The 17,005-nt window shown below is 46.7% G+C and overlaps 1 protein-coding gene across 16 annotated transcripts in view; it reads left to right on the forward strand.

Annotated features, from left to right (window-relative positions):
• RhoGEF2 (Rho guanine nucleotide exchange factor 2) overlaps positions 1-17,005 on the forward strand; it is a 490,304-nt gene that overhangs the window by 388,009 nt on the left and 85,290 nt on the right. For 11 of the 16 annotated variants that reach the window (XM_069331287.1, XM_045739737.2, XM_069331285.1 and 8 more), the window contains 4 exons: positions 13,101-13,187; positions 14,376-14,563; positions 14,993-15,219; positions 16,639-16,842. In XM_069331287.1, the coding sequence (XP_069187388.1) occupies positions 13,101-13,187; positions 14,376-14,563; positions 14,993-15,219; positions 16,639-16,842 (706 nt within the window). The remainder of the gene's footprint in view (positions 1-13,100; positions 13,188-14,375; positions 14,564-14,992; positions 15,220-16,638; positions 16,843-17,005) is intronic. The other 5 variants (XM_069331284.1, XM_069331286.1, XM_045739734.2 and 2 more) reach the window with 1 other exon arrangement.

A 17,005-nucleotide genomic window follows, 5' to 3' on the forward strand; every position in this document is an offset into this window, starting at 1 on the left:
AAGCCCGGCTGGGAGTTCTTCTACTCCCCAAGCCCGGCCTCCTGGTTGATGGGGTTCTGGGAGTTCTTCTACTCCCCAAGCCCGGCCCGAGGCCAAGCTTGACTTGTGAGAGTTTGTGAGAGAACATCATCTTGGGTCTTGACTTTCACTCAAGACAGGCAAGAGTAAAAGCCTAAGAAATATAGACCCTCCCTCTGCCCAAGATGTGGGCCTGCGGGCCGCTCCAAGCAACAGCCTGGTGGACCAGACTCTCACAAGTCAAGCGTGGGCCTCTGGCCGGGCTTGGGGAGTAGAAGAACTCCCAGAACCCCATCAAGCAAGTATCAACCAGGTATCAATCCCCATTATGGTGTTTATACACCATACTGAGACCACCTCAAAGCAACTGAACGTTATATACACATGACAAATACGGGAGTGGCAGGGGTCCTCACCAGCACAATAAAATGACAACATGGCCGCCAGTGGCAACTGTCAAGGAAGAACTTGACGACAAGTTTGTGCTCGAGTTATCGGGCCAGTGTGTGTGTGTGGTAGCTGCGGGTTACCAGTACAAACACCCTCATATTCACTTCAATTTCTTTCTTTATTATGCACCCCATACCCATCCCGTGGGTGGTAGTGGAAAGGGTTACAGAGGCACATAATCGGTTCAGGAACTGAACCTCTTAGTTCATTTAGCTAAGCAAATAACAACCTTATAGACAATATTTTACCAAATATTGACAGGTTCTGAGGTGGTGTAGGTAGAATATCTTTAAAGATGATTACCTATCGGTGCATACCTATCAGTGACTAGGGGAAGTGAGCTCTAGCTCTTCATGCCCCGCCTACTGGCCTCATTGTGCCTCTTGCGTTACTCCTTTAACTCTTCCGATGGTCGAATTCTTTGTTGAGTCTGGCCATAAAGTTGTGGATGGCGGTGGCTTTCACAACTTCCTTCAGTGGTTATCTTGAGATGATTTCGGGGCTTTAGTGTCCCCGCGGCCCGGTCCTCGACCAGGCCTCCACCCCCAGGAAGCTGCCCGTGACAGCTGACTAACACCCAGGTACCTATTTTACTGCTAGGCAACAGGGACATAGGGTGAAAGAAACTCTGCCCATTGTTTCTCGCCGGCGCTTGGGATCGAACCCAGGATCCCAAGTCCAGTGTGCTGTCCGCTCGGCCGACCGACTCCCATGAATATTGTATGGTGGTGTATGGTGTATGAATATATAATCTAATTTTTTGGCCCATTTGCATTTCCATTCAGAACTCTTGTCCTACTTTCTCTCAATTTAGAGACTGTCCTTGTTCACCTTATCTATCTATGTTCCCCCTCCCCCCTCGGTATCTTGTATGCTGTGATCATATTACCTGTTTATTCTGTCTATTAGGAGATATGAGATTGTGTTTCCTCGACCTATCCTTGTAGCTTAACCCCCTCTCTCAGTTCTGCCACCTCTTGCAAACCTCTCAATTTGTTTTCCCCAATGCCTCGGGCCGGGCTTGGGAAGTAGAAGAACTCCCAGAACCCCATCAAGCAGGTATCAAGCAGGTAATTGTTTTTTTTGTGCTTCACACAGTAGGTGTGTTTGGGGAGGACGCTGCTTTTTCCAGTATGGTTGTAAGGTAAGGTGTTTGGTGTGGTTGGGAGACGCAGGAGCAGGTGTGTGTAGGATAGTGGCAGGAGGAGAGTAGTTCATTCATGGGTGAGACTGGTGCAGGTGCCAAGAGGCGAGGAGCCTTTTTGGCATCAGTGCCTCTGTCCGGTGTTGGGGCGCTTGCCTCTTCTGTCTTCCTCCCTCCCTCCCCGCCCCTCCACCCGGCTTCTCCACTCCCCCCTCTCCATTCCCCTCCCCCCCTCTCTCCATTCCCCTCCCCCCTCTCTCCATTCCCCTCCCCCCTCTCTCCATTCCCCTCCCCCCTCTCTCCATTCCCCTCCCCCCTCTCTCCATTCCCCTCCCCCCTCTCTCCATTCCCCTCCCCCCCTCTCTCCATTCCCCTCCCCCCTCTCTCCATTCCCCCCCCCCTCTCTCCATTCCCCTCCCCCCCTCTCTCCATTCCCCTCCCCCCTCTCTCTCCATTCCCCTCCCCCCTCTCTCTCCATTCCCCTCCCCCCCTCTCTCCATTCCCCTCCCCCCCTCTCTCCATTCCCCTCCCCCCCTCTCTCCATTCCCCTCCCCCCCTCTCTCCATTCCCCTCCCCCCCTCTCTCCATTCCCCTCCCCCCCTCTCTCCATTCCCCTCCCCCCCTCTCTCCATTCCCCTCCCCCCTCTCTCCATTCCCCTCCCCCCCTCTCTCCATTCCCCTCCCCCCCTCTCTCCATTCCCCTCCCCCCCTTCTCTCCATTCCCCTCCCCCCCTTCTCTCCATTCCCCTCCCCCCCTTCTCTCCATTCCCCTCCCCCCCTTCTCTCCATTCCCCTCCCCCCCTTCTCTCCATTCCCCTCCCCCCCTTCTCTCCATTCCCCTCCCCCCCCTCTCTCCATTCCCCTCCCCCCCCTCTCTCCATTCCCCTCCCCCCCCTCTCTCCATTCCCCTCCCCCCCCCTCTCTCCATTCCCCTCCCCCCTCTCTCCATTCCCCTCCCCCCCTCTCTCCATTCCCCTCCCCTCCCCTCTCTCCATTCCCCTCCCCCCCTCTCTCCATTCCCCTCCCCCCCCCTCTCTCCATTCCCCTCCCCCCTCTCTCCATTCCCCTCCCCCCCCTCTCTCCATTCCCCTCCCCCCCTCTCTCCATTCCCCTCCCCCCCCCTCTCCATTCCCCTCCCCCCCCCCTCTCTCCATTCCCCTCCCCCCCCCCTCTCTCCATTCCCCTCCCCCCTCTCTCCATTCCCCTCCCCCCCCTCTCTTCATTCCCCTCCCCCCCTCTCTTCATTCCCCTCCCCCCCCTCTCTCCATTCCCCTCCCCCCCCTCTCTCCATTCCCCTCCCCCCTCTCTCCATTCCCCTCCCCCCCTCTCTCCATTCCCCTCCCCCCCTCTCTCCATTCCCCTCCCCCCCTCTCTCCATTCCCCTCCCCCCCTCTCTCCATTCCCCTCCCCCCCTCTCTCCATTCCCCTCCCCCCCTCTCTCCATTCCCCTCCCCCCCTCTCTCCATTCCCCTCCCCCCTCTCTCCATTCCCCCTCCCCTCGGCTTCTCCCTCTCTCCCCACCCCTCCACCCGGCGGCTTCTACATACCCCCCCCCCCTACATCCAGCTAGCTGAATCCACCCACCCTGCTCCACCCAATCCCTCCCAACTGATCCCCCCTCCCCCTCTCTCTACCCAGTCATTCCCTCCCTTCCTCCCACCCACCTTACATGAAGGGGGGGGGGGGCGTCTGCTCGGCACTATGCGGGACTTCCAAGAACTTTTGAGTGAACAGTTAGGCATCTGTGACACTGCATGGCCCAGTAACGTGTAACTGGTGGTGGGCGTAGGGGTGACGGGGCGTGGGGTGGCCGAGGACAGGGGATGGCCAAGGACGGGGCGTGGGGGTGGCCGAGGACGGGGCGTGAGGTGGCCGAGGACGGGGCGTGAGGTGGCCGAGGACGGGGCGTGAGGTGGCCGAGGACGGGGCGTGAGGTGGCCGAGGACGGGGCGTGAGGTGGCCGAGGACGGGGCGTGAGGTGGCCGAGGACGGGGCGTGAGGTGGCCGAGGACGGGGCGTGAGGTGGCCGAGGACGGGGCGTGAGGTGGCCGAGGACGGGGCGTGAGGTGGCCGAGGACGGGGCGTGAGGTGGCCGAGGACGGGGCGTGAGGTGGACGGGGATGGACGGCAGATTATTGGGCGAGGCTAGGACTAGGTGAGGCTAGGACTAGGCGAGGCTAGGACTAGGCGAGGCTAGGACTAGGCGAGGCTAGGACTAGGCGAGGCTAGGACTAGGCGAGGCTAGGACTAGGCGAGGCTAGGACTAGGCGAGGCTAGGACTAGGCGAGGCTAGGACTAGGCGAGGCTAGGACTAGGCCGAGGCTAGGACGAGGGCGAGGCTAGGACGAGGGCGAGGCTAGGACGAGGGCGAGGCTAGGACGAGGGCGAGGCTAGGACGAGGGCGAGGCTAGGACGAGGGCGAGGCTAGGACGAGGGCGAGGCTAGGACGAGGGCGAGGCTAGGACGAGGGCGAGGCTAGGACGAGGGCGAGGCGGTAGTGTAGGGCAGGCGACCATGCAATTTACATAGGCAATATTGGTGGCGCCTGAAGGTTGTCCCTCGCAGGGGCGCCGCCATGATTTAAATAACTCCCTGTATACTTAACCTGGAACTGCTGTATTGAATGGCGTTTGTAATCGTCGTAGTGAATTGTTTAGCAGGCGCCGCCATCCAGGAGCCGGTCGGCCGAGCGGACAGCACGCTGGACTTGTGATCCTGTGGTTCCGGGTTCGATCCCAGGCGCCGGCGAGAAACAATGGGCAGAGTTTCTTTCACCCTATGTCCCTGTTGCCTAGCAGTAAAATAGGTACCTGGGTGTTAGTCAGCTGTCACGGGCTGCTTCCTGGGGGTGGAGGCCTGGTCGAGGACCGGGCCGCGGGGACACTGAAGCCCCGAAATCATCTCTAGAAGATCCTTCTGGGGGTTTAACAGACTACGAAACGTAGTTTCCTCTTTCCATCAAAGAGGAAACTGCAGAAGCCATGTTGGGCCATATGCGTCAGTTCCTATATATTACTAACCAAACTCACTTGTATACAAGTCTTATCTACGCTCTAAACAATCCAACAATCCCTCTATGTTACTTGGCAGTTTGTTCCATAAACCAACAACCGTATTTTTAAACCAGTATTTACAAAGATCTTTTCTAAAGTAGTCTCTTATGCTGAATTGTGTCTTAAACTTTTCGACGTTATACAAGAAATACGCAATCTCTCTCTCCTTTCCATTCTGTCCTGTTGTATTGTAGTGTATCGTAGAACTCTAGTAGGTTCATTAGGCAGGATTTTCCTAATCTAAAGCCGTGTTTAAGGTGAGCCACTGATCTTAACCTCGCTAATCTTACAAGTACTTTACTGGAGAACCTCACACTGCTCCTCACACTGTGAGGGACGAGTTGAGATTGTCCGGCCCCCCACCACTACTCCCCAAGCCCGGCCCGAGGCCAGGCTTGACTTGTGAGAGTTTGGTCTACCAGGCTGTTGCTTGGAGCGGCCCGCAGGCCCATATACCCCACCCACAGTCTTAAAGCATTCTGTTTAACTGCTCTGGCTGAAGACAAATTGTCTAATTAATGTGTCTGACTCATTTTGGTACTCGGTTTCCAGTCAGTATCTACCCTATCAATTCGCCTGATAATTTTGTAGGTTGGAATCATGTCTTCCCTAACTCTTCTGTCTTCCAGTGACGTAAAGTTTTAATTCCTGTAGCTTTTCCTCTTTAACTCACACCTCTCAGCTCTGGGACTACTGTGGTGACATATCTTAAACTTTCTCCAACATCATTTTAACGTTTAACTGTTGACTACATACGGATTCCACGCTGGAGCTGCACGCTCCAGGATTGGTCTGGCGTATGTGCTATACAAGGCTCTGTAGGGGTTCCTTACACAAATTTCTAACGGCAGTATAACAATTAGAATGGGCAGAACATGTTTAATCATAAGAACAACGCTGCCAGCATTATAATGCGACACCTATGCCACCATTTATAACATCTTGATGATCTTTCACGTATAATAATAATATTTGAACCTTTACTACATGTGTACTGAGCCTTCGGAAAAGGCAGAAAGGCGTAGGAGAGAGAGAGAGAGAGATATAGATATAGATAAATATAGATAAATAGATATAGATAGATATATAGATATAGATAAATATAGATAAATAGATATAGATATAGATAAATAGATATAGATATAGATATATAGATATATAGATAAATAGATATAGATATAGATAAATAGATATAGATAAATAGATAGATAAATAGATAGATATAGGGGGAAGGGTGCGAGAGGGCTAGAAAAGAAGTGAGATAAAGTAGGTGACATATCACATACTTTAAAGTGGGGGTTATGTAATACGCTATGTAGGTAGCTACATATCATTACATAACCCCCACTTAAACAACAACAACCATGACATTATAAAGTACTCGTACTGTCACCGGCCTTCTTTATATTTATGGTATTACCTGGATTAAAGGAACTGAGAAGCGAGGCAAGTGAAAATAGATCTTAATGTCCCCCCCACTGGCTGTGTGTACGCGCAGTGTACGACCCTTGGGACCACGAGTCGTTTTTGCGCTACCGTTCACAGGAAGAGTATGGGGTGCACAATAAACTCGTCAATCATCATTGAGTCGTGCCTCGTACAGCTTGAGTACCTCTCAACCTCTTAGTGTCACACAGTAGAGGGGAAGGAATGGCTGAACTGGTACACTCTGTACACTATATAATTATCATTGAGCACATTGGTAATAGAAAAGTGCATTGACTCACTTGGGGAGGGAAAATGACAGGTAGGGACACTGATCACTAGGACAGTAGCCTGGGACCTGATAGTTGAATGGACAGCGCTCTGGACTCGTAATCCTAGGGTCCGGGTTCAATCCGCAGTGATGGCAGAAACAAAATGGGCAGAGTTTTTCACCTTGATGCCCCTTGTTACCTAGCAGTAAATAGGTACCTGGGGGGGGGGAGTGAGTGTTTGTGTGTGTTTGTTTGGGGGGAAAAAATAGTTAGTAGGTAGTAACAGTTGATTGACAGTTGAGAGGCGGGCCGAAAGAGCAGAGCTCAACCCCCGCAAACACAACTAGGTGAGTACACTCACACACTCCAGTGCACTCGGGTTCTTGCCGCCTCACCTGTCGTTGTCGTTGTTGTTTTTAGATTTAAGTACTCAAAAGGTAATGTCCATGTAGCACGGGATATGGCGAGCCCGTACTTATTCACGATAACCTTGTTAGTGTGATATTTGGGTCAGTTTTAAAGGTTGGTGGGGTTTTCTCCTCTATCCCCCGTCTCTGGCCCCATGTTGTATACAGCTGCTGACGTATGTGGGAATTGCAGTTTGTTGTTGTTTTAACATTCGCTACCTGGAACGAAAAGTTCCAAGTAGCACGGGCTATGGTGAGCCCGTTGATAAAAATTGCAGTATCTTTTGGTCCTGACTAGTAATCTCAGGCAGATTAGTAAGGCCACAGTGTATCTGATAATGTCTTGACAGACTGTTAGGAGTCCAGACGCGTTTTATAGTAACACAATTGTTCTCTAACAGCTGTTTTTTTTTATTTTGGTCAACTTAGCATATTTAACTGATATCCTTTTGATGTAGGTGTCAGAAGACAGGTTCAGTGTGATATCAATTCAAGATCTTTCTATTCCCTTCATTCATGAATGTTGTTGTTTTAAGATTCAGCTACTCGGAACAAAAAGTTCCATGTAGCACGGGCTATGGTGAGCCCGTAGTGCTTACCTGGCACAAGAGCGAGGCTGTATGTCTGGTTATTCATGAAGACTTCATCTCCCAATTCGTACCTTGACTCCCGCCTTGTGCTCCATACACCTACCAGTATTTTCATTACTTTACACTTGAGGTAAATTCTATTAGCCATTTGTTGGACCATTCCTTCAGTTTATTAAGGTCATCTTGTACTCTCTTGCTCACTTCCTCTGTCTTACTTTTCTTAATTTTTGCATCAGTAAAAATATTAAGAAGAATGACTATTCCCTCTTGAAGATTGTTTACACATATCAGAAGTAGGATACGTGTAAGTACCGAACCTTGTGAGACTACGCTGGTGCCATCTCGCCACTCTCAGATCTCACTCCTCACAACAATTTGTTGTTTTCTATTGCTTAGGTACTCCTCTATCCACTGGAGCACCTTACCTGTCACTCCTTCCTGCTTCTCTAACTTGGCCACCAGTCTCTTATGGGGGTACTATGGCAAAGGCTTTCTGACCATTCAAAAATATGCAGTCTGCTGACCCTTCTCTTTCCTGTCTTAATTTGTTTTATCACTTGGTCATGCAATTCTATTAAAAGTGTGAAACAAGATTTACCATCCCTGAACCCATCTTGAGGTTATCTTGAGATGATTTCGGGGCTTTTTAGTGTCCCCCGCGGTCCGGTCCTCGACCAGGCCTCCACCCCCAGGAAGCAGCCTGTGACAGATGACTAACACCCAGATACCTATTTTACTGCTAGGTAACAGGGGCATAGAGTGAAAGAAACTCTGCCCGTTGTTTCTCGCCGGCGCCTGGGATCAAACCCAGGACCACAGGATCACAAGCCCAGCGTGCTGTCCGCTCGGCCGACCGGCTCCCCGGTCGCTGCTAGTAGTGTTGCAAAGTCCCTTCTCTTGACAGTTGGATAGCTATTAGTCTTTTTCTCATGACTATCGCCCTCCGACCCGTCCTCCTAATGGAGCGTCGTATTTTGACACATACTTTGCCTATGGCCAAAAATCGTTGTACTAGAAAATGGTAGCGGCTTGTTAAATTGACATACTGTCCCGTTGTCTGTTTTGGGTTCTCTGCATTTTAGGTTAGGATAGGGGACGTTAGTACAGCGATTTCTTGACGTTTCTTATGTATACATTGAGTGGTATACAAGTTAAGGACACTGCCTAGTAGGTCAATGCTTTCTGACTGTCATCCCTTTTGTATATTGGGACTACATTTGCTGTCTTCCAACTTTAAGTTTTCTGTTTCTAGTGACCTATTATATACTATAAAGAGTGGTATGCATAGTGCTTCTGCTCCCTCCTTTAGTATCCATGGTGAGATTATTTCTGGTTCAACTGACTGTGTTGTGACCAGTTTCAGCAGAGATGCCTTCTAACCTCATCTCTGGTAATCTCTCATTCTTGCAAAGCTGCTTGGCTTACCGCAACGTCTCTCAGTTTATACACCTCTCCTTGCTCTGTTGAGCAGACCAGGGGCCAGATTCACGAAGCAGTTACGCAAGCACTACGAACCTGTACATCTTTTCTCAGTCTTTGGCGGTTTTGTTTCCAATTATTAAACAGTTAATGAGCTCCGAAGCACCAGGAGGATGTTTATAACCATAACAACAGTTGATTGGCAAGTTTTCATGCTTGTAAGCTGTTTAATAAATGTAAACAAAGCCGCCAAAGATTGAGGAAAGATGTACACGTTCGTAAATGCGTGCGTAACTGCTTCGTGAATCTGGCCTCTGAACTTGTTGAGTTCAGCAAGTTCCTCCTTAAACTTTCCCCTTATTCTTCTTGGGCTATACAAGGCCCTGCTGTGATGTGTCCAGGGTTGACTGATTCTGGTGAAGATTAAGCCACCACAAGAGATGGCACGGGCATGAGTAGCCCCCGTAGGTGGTATAGAGGTTTGGAGTGAATATGATCTTTGGTCGTGTAACATCTTGAAGTGTGTGTCTGGGCCTCGTATGTCCAAGGGCCTAAACAAGGGTATTTAGTGGTGTAGTGTAACTTTCGAACTGTATTCTACTACCCCCACCTTTCCCATACATTTCCAAATTACATATTTGTTTATATTTTTGACAATTTATGAGTAATTGATGCTCGCTCCCAGCGAGCATAAGAAATATTGCCGGAACAACCGTGGACATCTTCAAGAGGAAACTAGATTTATTCCTCCAAGGAGTGCCGGACTAACCGGGCTGTGGTGGGTATGTGGGCCTGCGGGCCGCTCCAAGCAACAGCCTAGTGGACCAAACTCTCACAAGTCAAGTAGAAGAAGTAGGGAGTAGAAGAACTCCCAGGACCCCATCAACCAGGTATCAACCAGCACATTTTATGGGAGTGTAGAGGAGAGTTGGTGTAGGGGTGAGAGTGGTCATGGAGGAGGGAGGACGCGGGCTGCAGGGAATGTATCAGTGGCTAATGCACTCCGGCCGCCACACACCGTTGGTGATTACCTTACTGGTGAGTGGCCGGTGGGGGGGTGCTGGGGGCCTAGATAGAGCCGACTGGTGAAGCAGTGGAAGGGGAGGGGGGGCAGAAGTGTGGGAGGGTAAAGGAAAAGTAAGGGAAGGAGGGAGGGGTGGATGACTTGTGAGAGTTTGGTCCACCAGGTTTGGTCCACCACCGCTTGGAGCGGCCCGCAGGCCCACATACCCACCACAGCCCTGGAAACACACACCGAAACTGTCTCTATTTTCCGCTTGTTACAACTTGTAATAAAGTTGGTACATCTTGGCTTAACGTGTTTATGACGTATTAAAACGTTGTTACAACTTGCTATATTGGTTGTTATAACTGGTTAGGAGGTGTTAAAACTTGTTCGAACGTTGTACCAACGTCGTAGTTTCGGTGTGTGTTTGGCGGGAGCCCGGTTCGTCCGACACTTCTTGGAGAAAACAATCTAGTTTTCTCTTGAAGATGTCCACGGTTGTTCCGGCAATATTTCATATACTCGGTGGGAGGATGTTGAATAACCGTGGCATCAGGGTGAAAGCATCTCTGCCCATTTGTTTCCGCCTCCACCGGGGATCGAACCCGGAACTTCAGGACAACGAATCCCAAGTGCTGTCCACTAACGCTCGTCACGGCCATTGTGGATTTGTCCATGTATACAAGTCTGTATTCGTTATCGAGACGTGTCACTACTTCGTTATCGAGACGTGTCACTACTTCGTTATCGAGACGTGTCACTACTTCGTTATCGAGACGTGTCACTACTTCGTTATCGAGACGTGTCACTACTTCGTTATCGAGACGTGTCACTACTTCGTTATCGAGACGTGTCACTACTTCGTTATCGAGACGTGTCACTACTTCGTTATCGAGACGTGTCATTACTTCGTTATCGAGACGTGTCACTACTTCGTTATCGAGACGTGTCACTACTTCGTTATCGAGACGTGTCACTACTTCGTTATCGAGACGTGTCACTACTTCGTTATCGAGACGTGTCACTACTTCGTTATCGAGACGTGTCACTACTTCGTTATCGAGACGTGTCACTACTTCGTTATCGAGACGTGTCACTACTTCGTTATCGAGACGTGTCACTACTTCGTTATCGAGACGTGTCACTACTTCGTTATCGAGGCGTGTCACTACTTCGTTATCGAGGCGTGTCACCACCTCGTTATCGAGGCGTGTCACCACCTCGTTATCGAGGCGTGTCACCACCTCGTTATCGAGGCGTGTCACCACCTCGTTATCGAGACGTGTCACCACCTTGTTATCGAGGCGTGTCACCACCTCGTTATCGAGGCGTGTCACCACCTTGTTATCGAGGCGTGTCACCACCCTGTTATCGAGGCGTGTCACCACCCTGTTATCCAGACGTGTCACTCCCTTGTTATCCAGACGTGTCACTCCCTTGTTATCCAGACGTGTCATTACTTCGTTGTCTACACATTGCCCCCCGCCCCCCTCTTCCTCCTGCCCATCCCCCAGCTCCTTACCAACCTTCCTATTCCTCTTTCATCTTCCATCCATCCATCCATCCATCCATCCATCCATCCATCCATCCTCTCCTTCCCGTCCCACCCTCGTAACGTGCTGCCCCCTTGGTGCCCTGGACGCCGTGGCTCTTCCTCTAGCTATTCCCCTCAGGTGTGTGTCCTAATGATCTCTCCCTTGCCTGTAATCTTGATGTATGGCTTTGCCGCGCCCTCACCACATATATCCCGCCATGACACCCCCCCCCCCCTTTGTGGGAAAGGGGGGGGGTTCTGGAGGGGTGGGTGGAGGGCAGGAGGGAGTTGGACAGGAGGGGGGTGGGAGGGAAGGAAAGGTGGATTAGAATTTTCAGTGTTATTGTTTGTACTCTCTCTAGGCTACCTGATCCTTATTGCGCTTTTGTTTTGCTGTAAATTCTACGCTTTACTCCCTCAAGAGTGCTTGTGTTGGACATGAACCCCAAATTAACAGGTTATCGGCTGTTTATATATATTTCAGTACCATCTATTAAGCTACTCGTGTCGTGAGCCATAATGCCTTGCGTCAGACCCTGCCCAGAAAACTTAATATTGCTTGGCCCCTTTATAAATAGTCAGCGTGTTGCACTATATTGTTGAGTGTAATGTGTTGCTGGCTGCCAGGTGTAGGCGCTAGGTCTCACAGTGCCAGGTGTAGGCGCTAGGTCTCAGTGCCAGGTGTAGGCGCTAGGTCTCACAGTGCCAGGTGTAGGCGCTAGGTCTCAGTGCCAGGTGTAGACACTAGGTCTCAATGTCAAGTGTAGGCGCTAGGTCTCGGTGCCAAGTGTAGGCGCTAGGTCTCAATGCCAGGTGTAGGCACTAGGTCTCAGTGCCAGGTGTGGGCATTATAGGTGCCAGATAGGTCCCTTCCGAACGCCATGGGAGTACAATAAAACTTTGGGTCATGGCCTCCTATCATGAGGCCAGGCCTCATGATAGGATGTTATCCAGAATCTTGTATATCACGTATGTCGCACCAGTCCTGGAGTATACCGTTCCAGCATACTCCATGTCTAATCAAACACGAGACGAACTTGGAGAAAGTTCAGACGTATGCCACCAGGTTCCTCCTAAAACTAAGAGGTACAAGTTAAGAGGAATGAATATATATAAACCTCACGTGGCTCGAAGACGGAAGACTTAGGAGACATGATTACTACACACAAGGGAGGACAGGTGGAAACTGAGAGTACCCAAATGAACCGTAGAGACATTACACAAGAAATAAAACGGCAGAAAACCTATTGGCCTATACACAGTTTCAAACGTATGATAGAACCCAATAGGCTCAAGATCCCTTAAAGACCCCGAAGCGCAATTCTCGCCAGCACAATAGGTGAATAGACAGACGACATATCGTTTGGTGGGGAGGGTGCCACCGGTCCACTGGGGTCAGTGTGTGGCAGCCGTGGGAGGACGGTCCTTGTTATGAATGGCGGAGTTGGTGAGGGAAAACGGGCATGGGAGGGGAGAGGAGGGCAGCCTGTTACCTTGGTTTATGGCTCCCATAGGAGAATCTTCGTTTTTTTTATGACAATTGGGTCACCTCTCCCACGTGGGAGGGTGTCGGGAAATCCTGGAGCAGTGTCATCGGGATTCATGACACTGACGCAACTCTTGTTGACAGTTAAAAATAGTTTTAACTGTTTTATGCTTTGTTTTGTCGTACACTTAGTTATTTAAACGCGTATTTGGAAGCTTACTTTACCATGTATTTTATTTGTAAGATTACTTTTTCATATATATAAATGTGGAGTCATTTATTAAAACATTTAACAGTTTGTTTATTTTCAGTGATGTGGACGCAGAATCTGGTCTCATCCCTGGCAATTCTGGAAGTTCTTCCAGTTCAAGTCTTTCACACGGGTAAGTAATGATTTCCTCAGTCAAGTTTGTTTATAAATGGGAAGGGAGTGCAGGTCACAGGCACAACCACCTTCACTCCTTCCACCAGAATGATTCCTATAACAGTTCTGTAAGTAGCTTCCCCCCCCCCCCCTTTAAAAAAAAAAATATCTTCAAAATTTTAGTTTCTCTTTACCATTGGTGGCACATTACAACCCAGGCCCCTAAACTTCATCCTAAATGGGAATACATATACATACATACTTCCCCCTTTGCCTCTTCATACTGTACTCACCCTTTGCCTCTGAAGATGTTGAAGAAAGCTTAAGCTAATTACACCCTTTAGCAGCATGCATCACACTGGATAAAATTCTACAGTTTACTTTAGAGAAATATTCATTTTGCACCCCAAGTGAAGAAAAACAACAATTATAGAGAAGGCTTCTGCTAAAATCATTGATATGTCTTGGTCATATTCAATAATGCATTTCTAAGAGAAAGATGTATGTATGTATGTACCTAATAGGCCAAGTTGCCTACCAAGCCGAATTTTCCTGAAATTATGTACACGTATACTGTGTTTTGAATTTTTTCTTGTGGAATGATTAAACTTTCCATGACATTTTATTTTATGTGAATTTTTAAGTTTAATTTGTTATTAATTTAGTTTATTTTTTAATTACTGGTACTTTTAGTTTTTAATGCTGGTTCTGCAGGAGTTGGCAGACAACGCCTGTAATGAAACCAATACTATACAGTATATATTAATTTAATTTAACCCTAAACAGTTTGTAGGAAAAGACTGTTTTTAACTGAGAGTACGCCTACTGTTTGTTGTTGTTTTTTAGATTTAGCTACTGAGAACAAAGTGTCCATGTAGCACGGGCTATGGTGAGCCCGTAAGTCTTACTGTACTATGCAAATATAATTGCATTTTACCCATGCTAAGTTCTTGTATGATATTATAATTAATATGGGCTAATTCCCTTAAGATTTAGAAACATTTTGAGAATAATAATAGGGGCATAGTCATATTTATAGTCATACTGTAATAACATGAGCAAATTTCATGAGAGTTTACTAGTTCTAGTTTGCATTGTGGAATGCAGTACTGTATTATGTGATTCAGGATTTGAATTTATTGTTTAGCACACTGCATGATGTATAATTAACAAACAACTGTTTCCTCTAATTTTTGTCATTTTACAGCCTGGATAGTCCGAGCACCTCCTTTGAACAAGTTTCTCGGACAGATGCACCTTTGCCTGCTCCGGTCCTCGAAAATGACTCTGACATTGAGGCTGAGGTGGATCTTCCAAACTGGCAAAAACTAGTCTCTGATGAAGAAATTAAGAAGCTCAAACCTAAAGAGCGCAAACGGCAAGACACCATAAATGGTACGCAGTGATGATACGCATGGCGAAATATTGATCACCATACAGTATTTTAATATTTGCATTTTTCTTTGAAATTTATGGATTAGATTATCACTTTTGGGCTTAAAAAAAATCAGTACTAAGTATTTTTATCAGTAAAAAAAATCAATGTTTTTATTACTCGGAGCTTAATGGCTTACAGGGAATGTCCCATTCATTTTGTGTGCAGAGTACTTTTGGCGTTTGCCTCCATAATGGAGACTAAAATATAAAACGAAAAATTTATAATATTTTAACATGGTTGTGCAAACAAAGGTATATAGATGTTCAGATACAAAAGATAATGAGAAAGCTGATTGAAGTGAAAGAACAGAGAAAGGCAACTATTGATTACTTAAATTTGGTTTTTTAATTACAATTACAGTACCGTATTGTGCAATATATTTTCAGAATTGTTCCACACTGAACGGACGCATGTGCGGGTCTTAAAAGTTTTAAAACACCTGTTTCAAGTGCCCATGACAGAAGCAGAACTACTACCAAAAGATCAGTTGGACATTCTTTTCCCCAATATGGATCAAATGTTGGACATTCACACAGTGTTCAATCAGGCGATGAAGAAGAGGAGACTGGAAGAACCACTCGTTCTTAGAGTGGGAGATCTTCTAATAGATATGGTAAGTATAAGATTTTGTTTAATGTTCATACTAGTTAATAATGTTAATATTAGTTTTTGGGCATGTTCAAATGTTTTATGTATTTTTTCAACATTGTTACAAATATTTAATGAAATTAAGTGAATTTTGAGTGTTAAAATGCAGTGTTGTGCAAAATTAAGGCAAGTAGTGGTGTTTTTTTTTATGCGAGAGAGAACATGGCAAATTTGTTAAACACTTTATTACTTGTATCAAATATATAAAATGTATTTGATACATTTTAAAGTTACAATTTAATTGAAGATGTGGCAACACCCGCACATTGAAACATTTCTGAATCAGTTTGCTGCATATAATAAATTATTATTATTACACATTATTATTATATTATACATAATTATGCATGAATAATTATGCATGATTAGTAGTAATCAACAGAAAAGTAGTGATTAGTAGTAATAAATAACAGAAGAATATGAGCAATGAGTGAAAATACGAGCAAAAGGCATTAGGAAAATACTACAAGACATCACTAAGTAATAGATATTACTTACATGAATGAGTTTAAGGACATAATGATTACAAATAAATGTTACTCGGATCACAACCAAATTGAAGTTCAGACATGCATGAGCAGTATACCTGTGCAACCAGTCTTAAATCCAAGATGAGGAAAATTCAGCTTTTTTAATTTCAATAACAAACAGATAAACTGGGAGCAAATAAACCAAGCCATCACAGAAATATGCTGGGAAAGATGGCTAGATAATGCAAACTTAAACCAGTGCTTTCAGAAAAAAGTAAATAATTTCTTGTTTAAGTATAAGAGATTTCTAAATAAATAGCTCTGAAGTATGTCTGGAGTGGGTTCTGGGAGGTGTTCTACTCCCCATGGTCCAACCTGGGGCAAGAATGTAAGGGGAGAAAAGTCAGGATACCATGTTGCCACCATGTTACCAATATGGTATCTTGTTGGTATGATACCTGTGATACCAACATGGTACTGGAATTATCTGGTGGTGATTAGGATAGTGATTTGATGGGCCAACTAGTAATTAACAAGGGTGCTTCTTAGCAGTTTATTTCATGTCAAGTTGTGCTTGAAAGATCTTTTGAGTGTATTTGAATAAGTCGTCTAGAGGTTATTACGGGTTTTATTGAATTTTCCGGTGCTGCCCCCTGACACCAGTATGACCCCCACACCGAGGTGTTTGAAAAGATCCCTCTTGCATGTGTGGTATATAGACTTGCCCCAACTCTGCATAGACTTTTCTATGGAAAAGAGTGTATACGTATTTGGGAGGAATTGAGTGGTAGAGCACAGAAATCACATACTCTATAGCAAATTATCTTTTGTGGTTGGATTCAATTATTTATTGAATAATTATTAGCAATTAGATGGATTATGAACCTCTGGTGACAACAATTTTTTTTTCACAGTTTGATGGTGATAAAGGAGATTATTTCCAGCAACAAGCTGCAGAATTTGTTAGAACGCAATTTTTAGCATTGGAAAATCTTAAACAGCGCCAAAAACGAGACCAGAGATTATCAGCATTTCTCCAGGAGCAAGAAAACAACCCAGCATGTCGGAGACTTCAGCTCAAAGACATGTTACCTGCAATTTTTCAAAGATTATCAAAGGTCAGTGTTAGTCCTGTATTGAGAAGGAAAGCATATATAGTACTGTACAGTATTGTATTTGTATTTCAAAAAATAGTTCTTGTATTTATTAGAAATGTTTCCAAAATTTTAATGACGATTAATTGACAGCACTAATAAAAATATATTTACAATTTTTGTTGTT

This window comes from Procambarus clarkii, chromosome 25 (genome assembly GCF_040958095.1).
Source record: "Procambarus clarkii isolate CNS0578487 chromosome 25, FALCON_Pclarkii_2.0, whole genome shotgun sequence".
In the NCBI taxonomy this organism is placed as follows: Eukaryota; Metazoa; Arthropoda; class Malacostraca; order Decapoda; family Cambaridae; genus Procambarus; species Procambarus clarkii.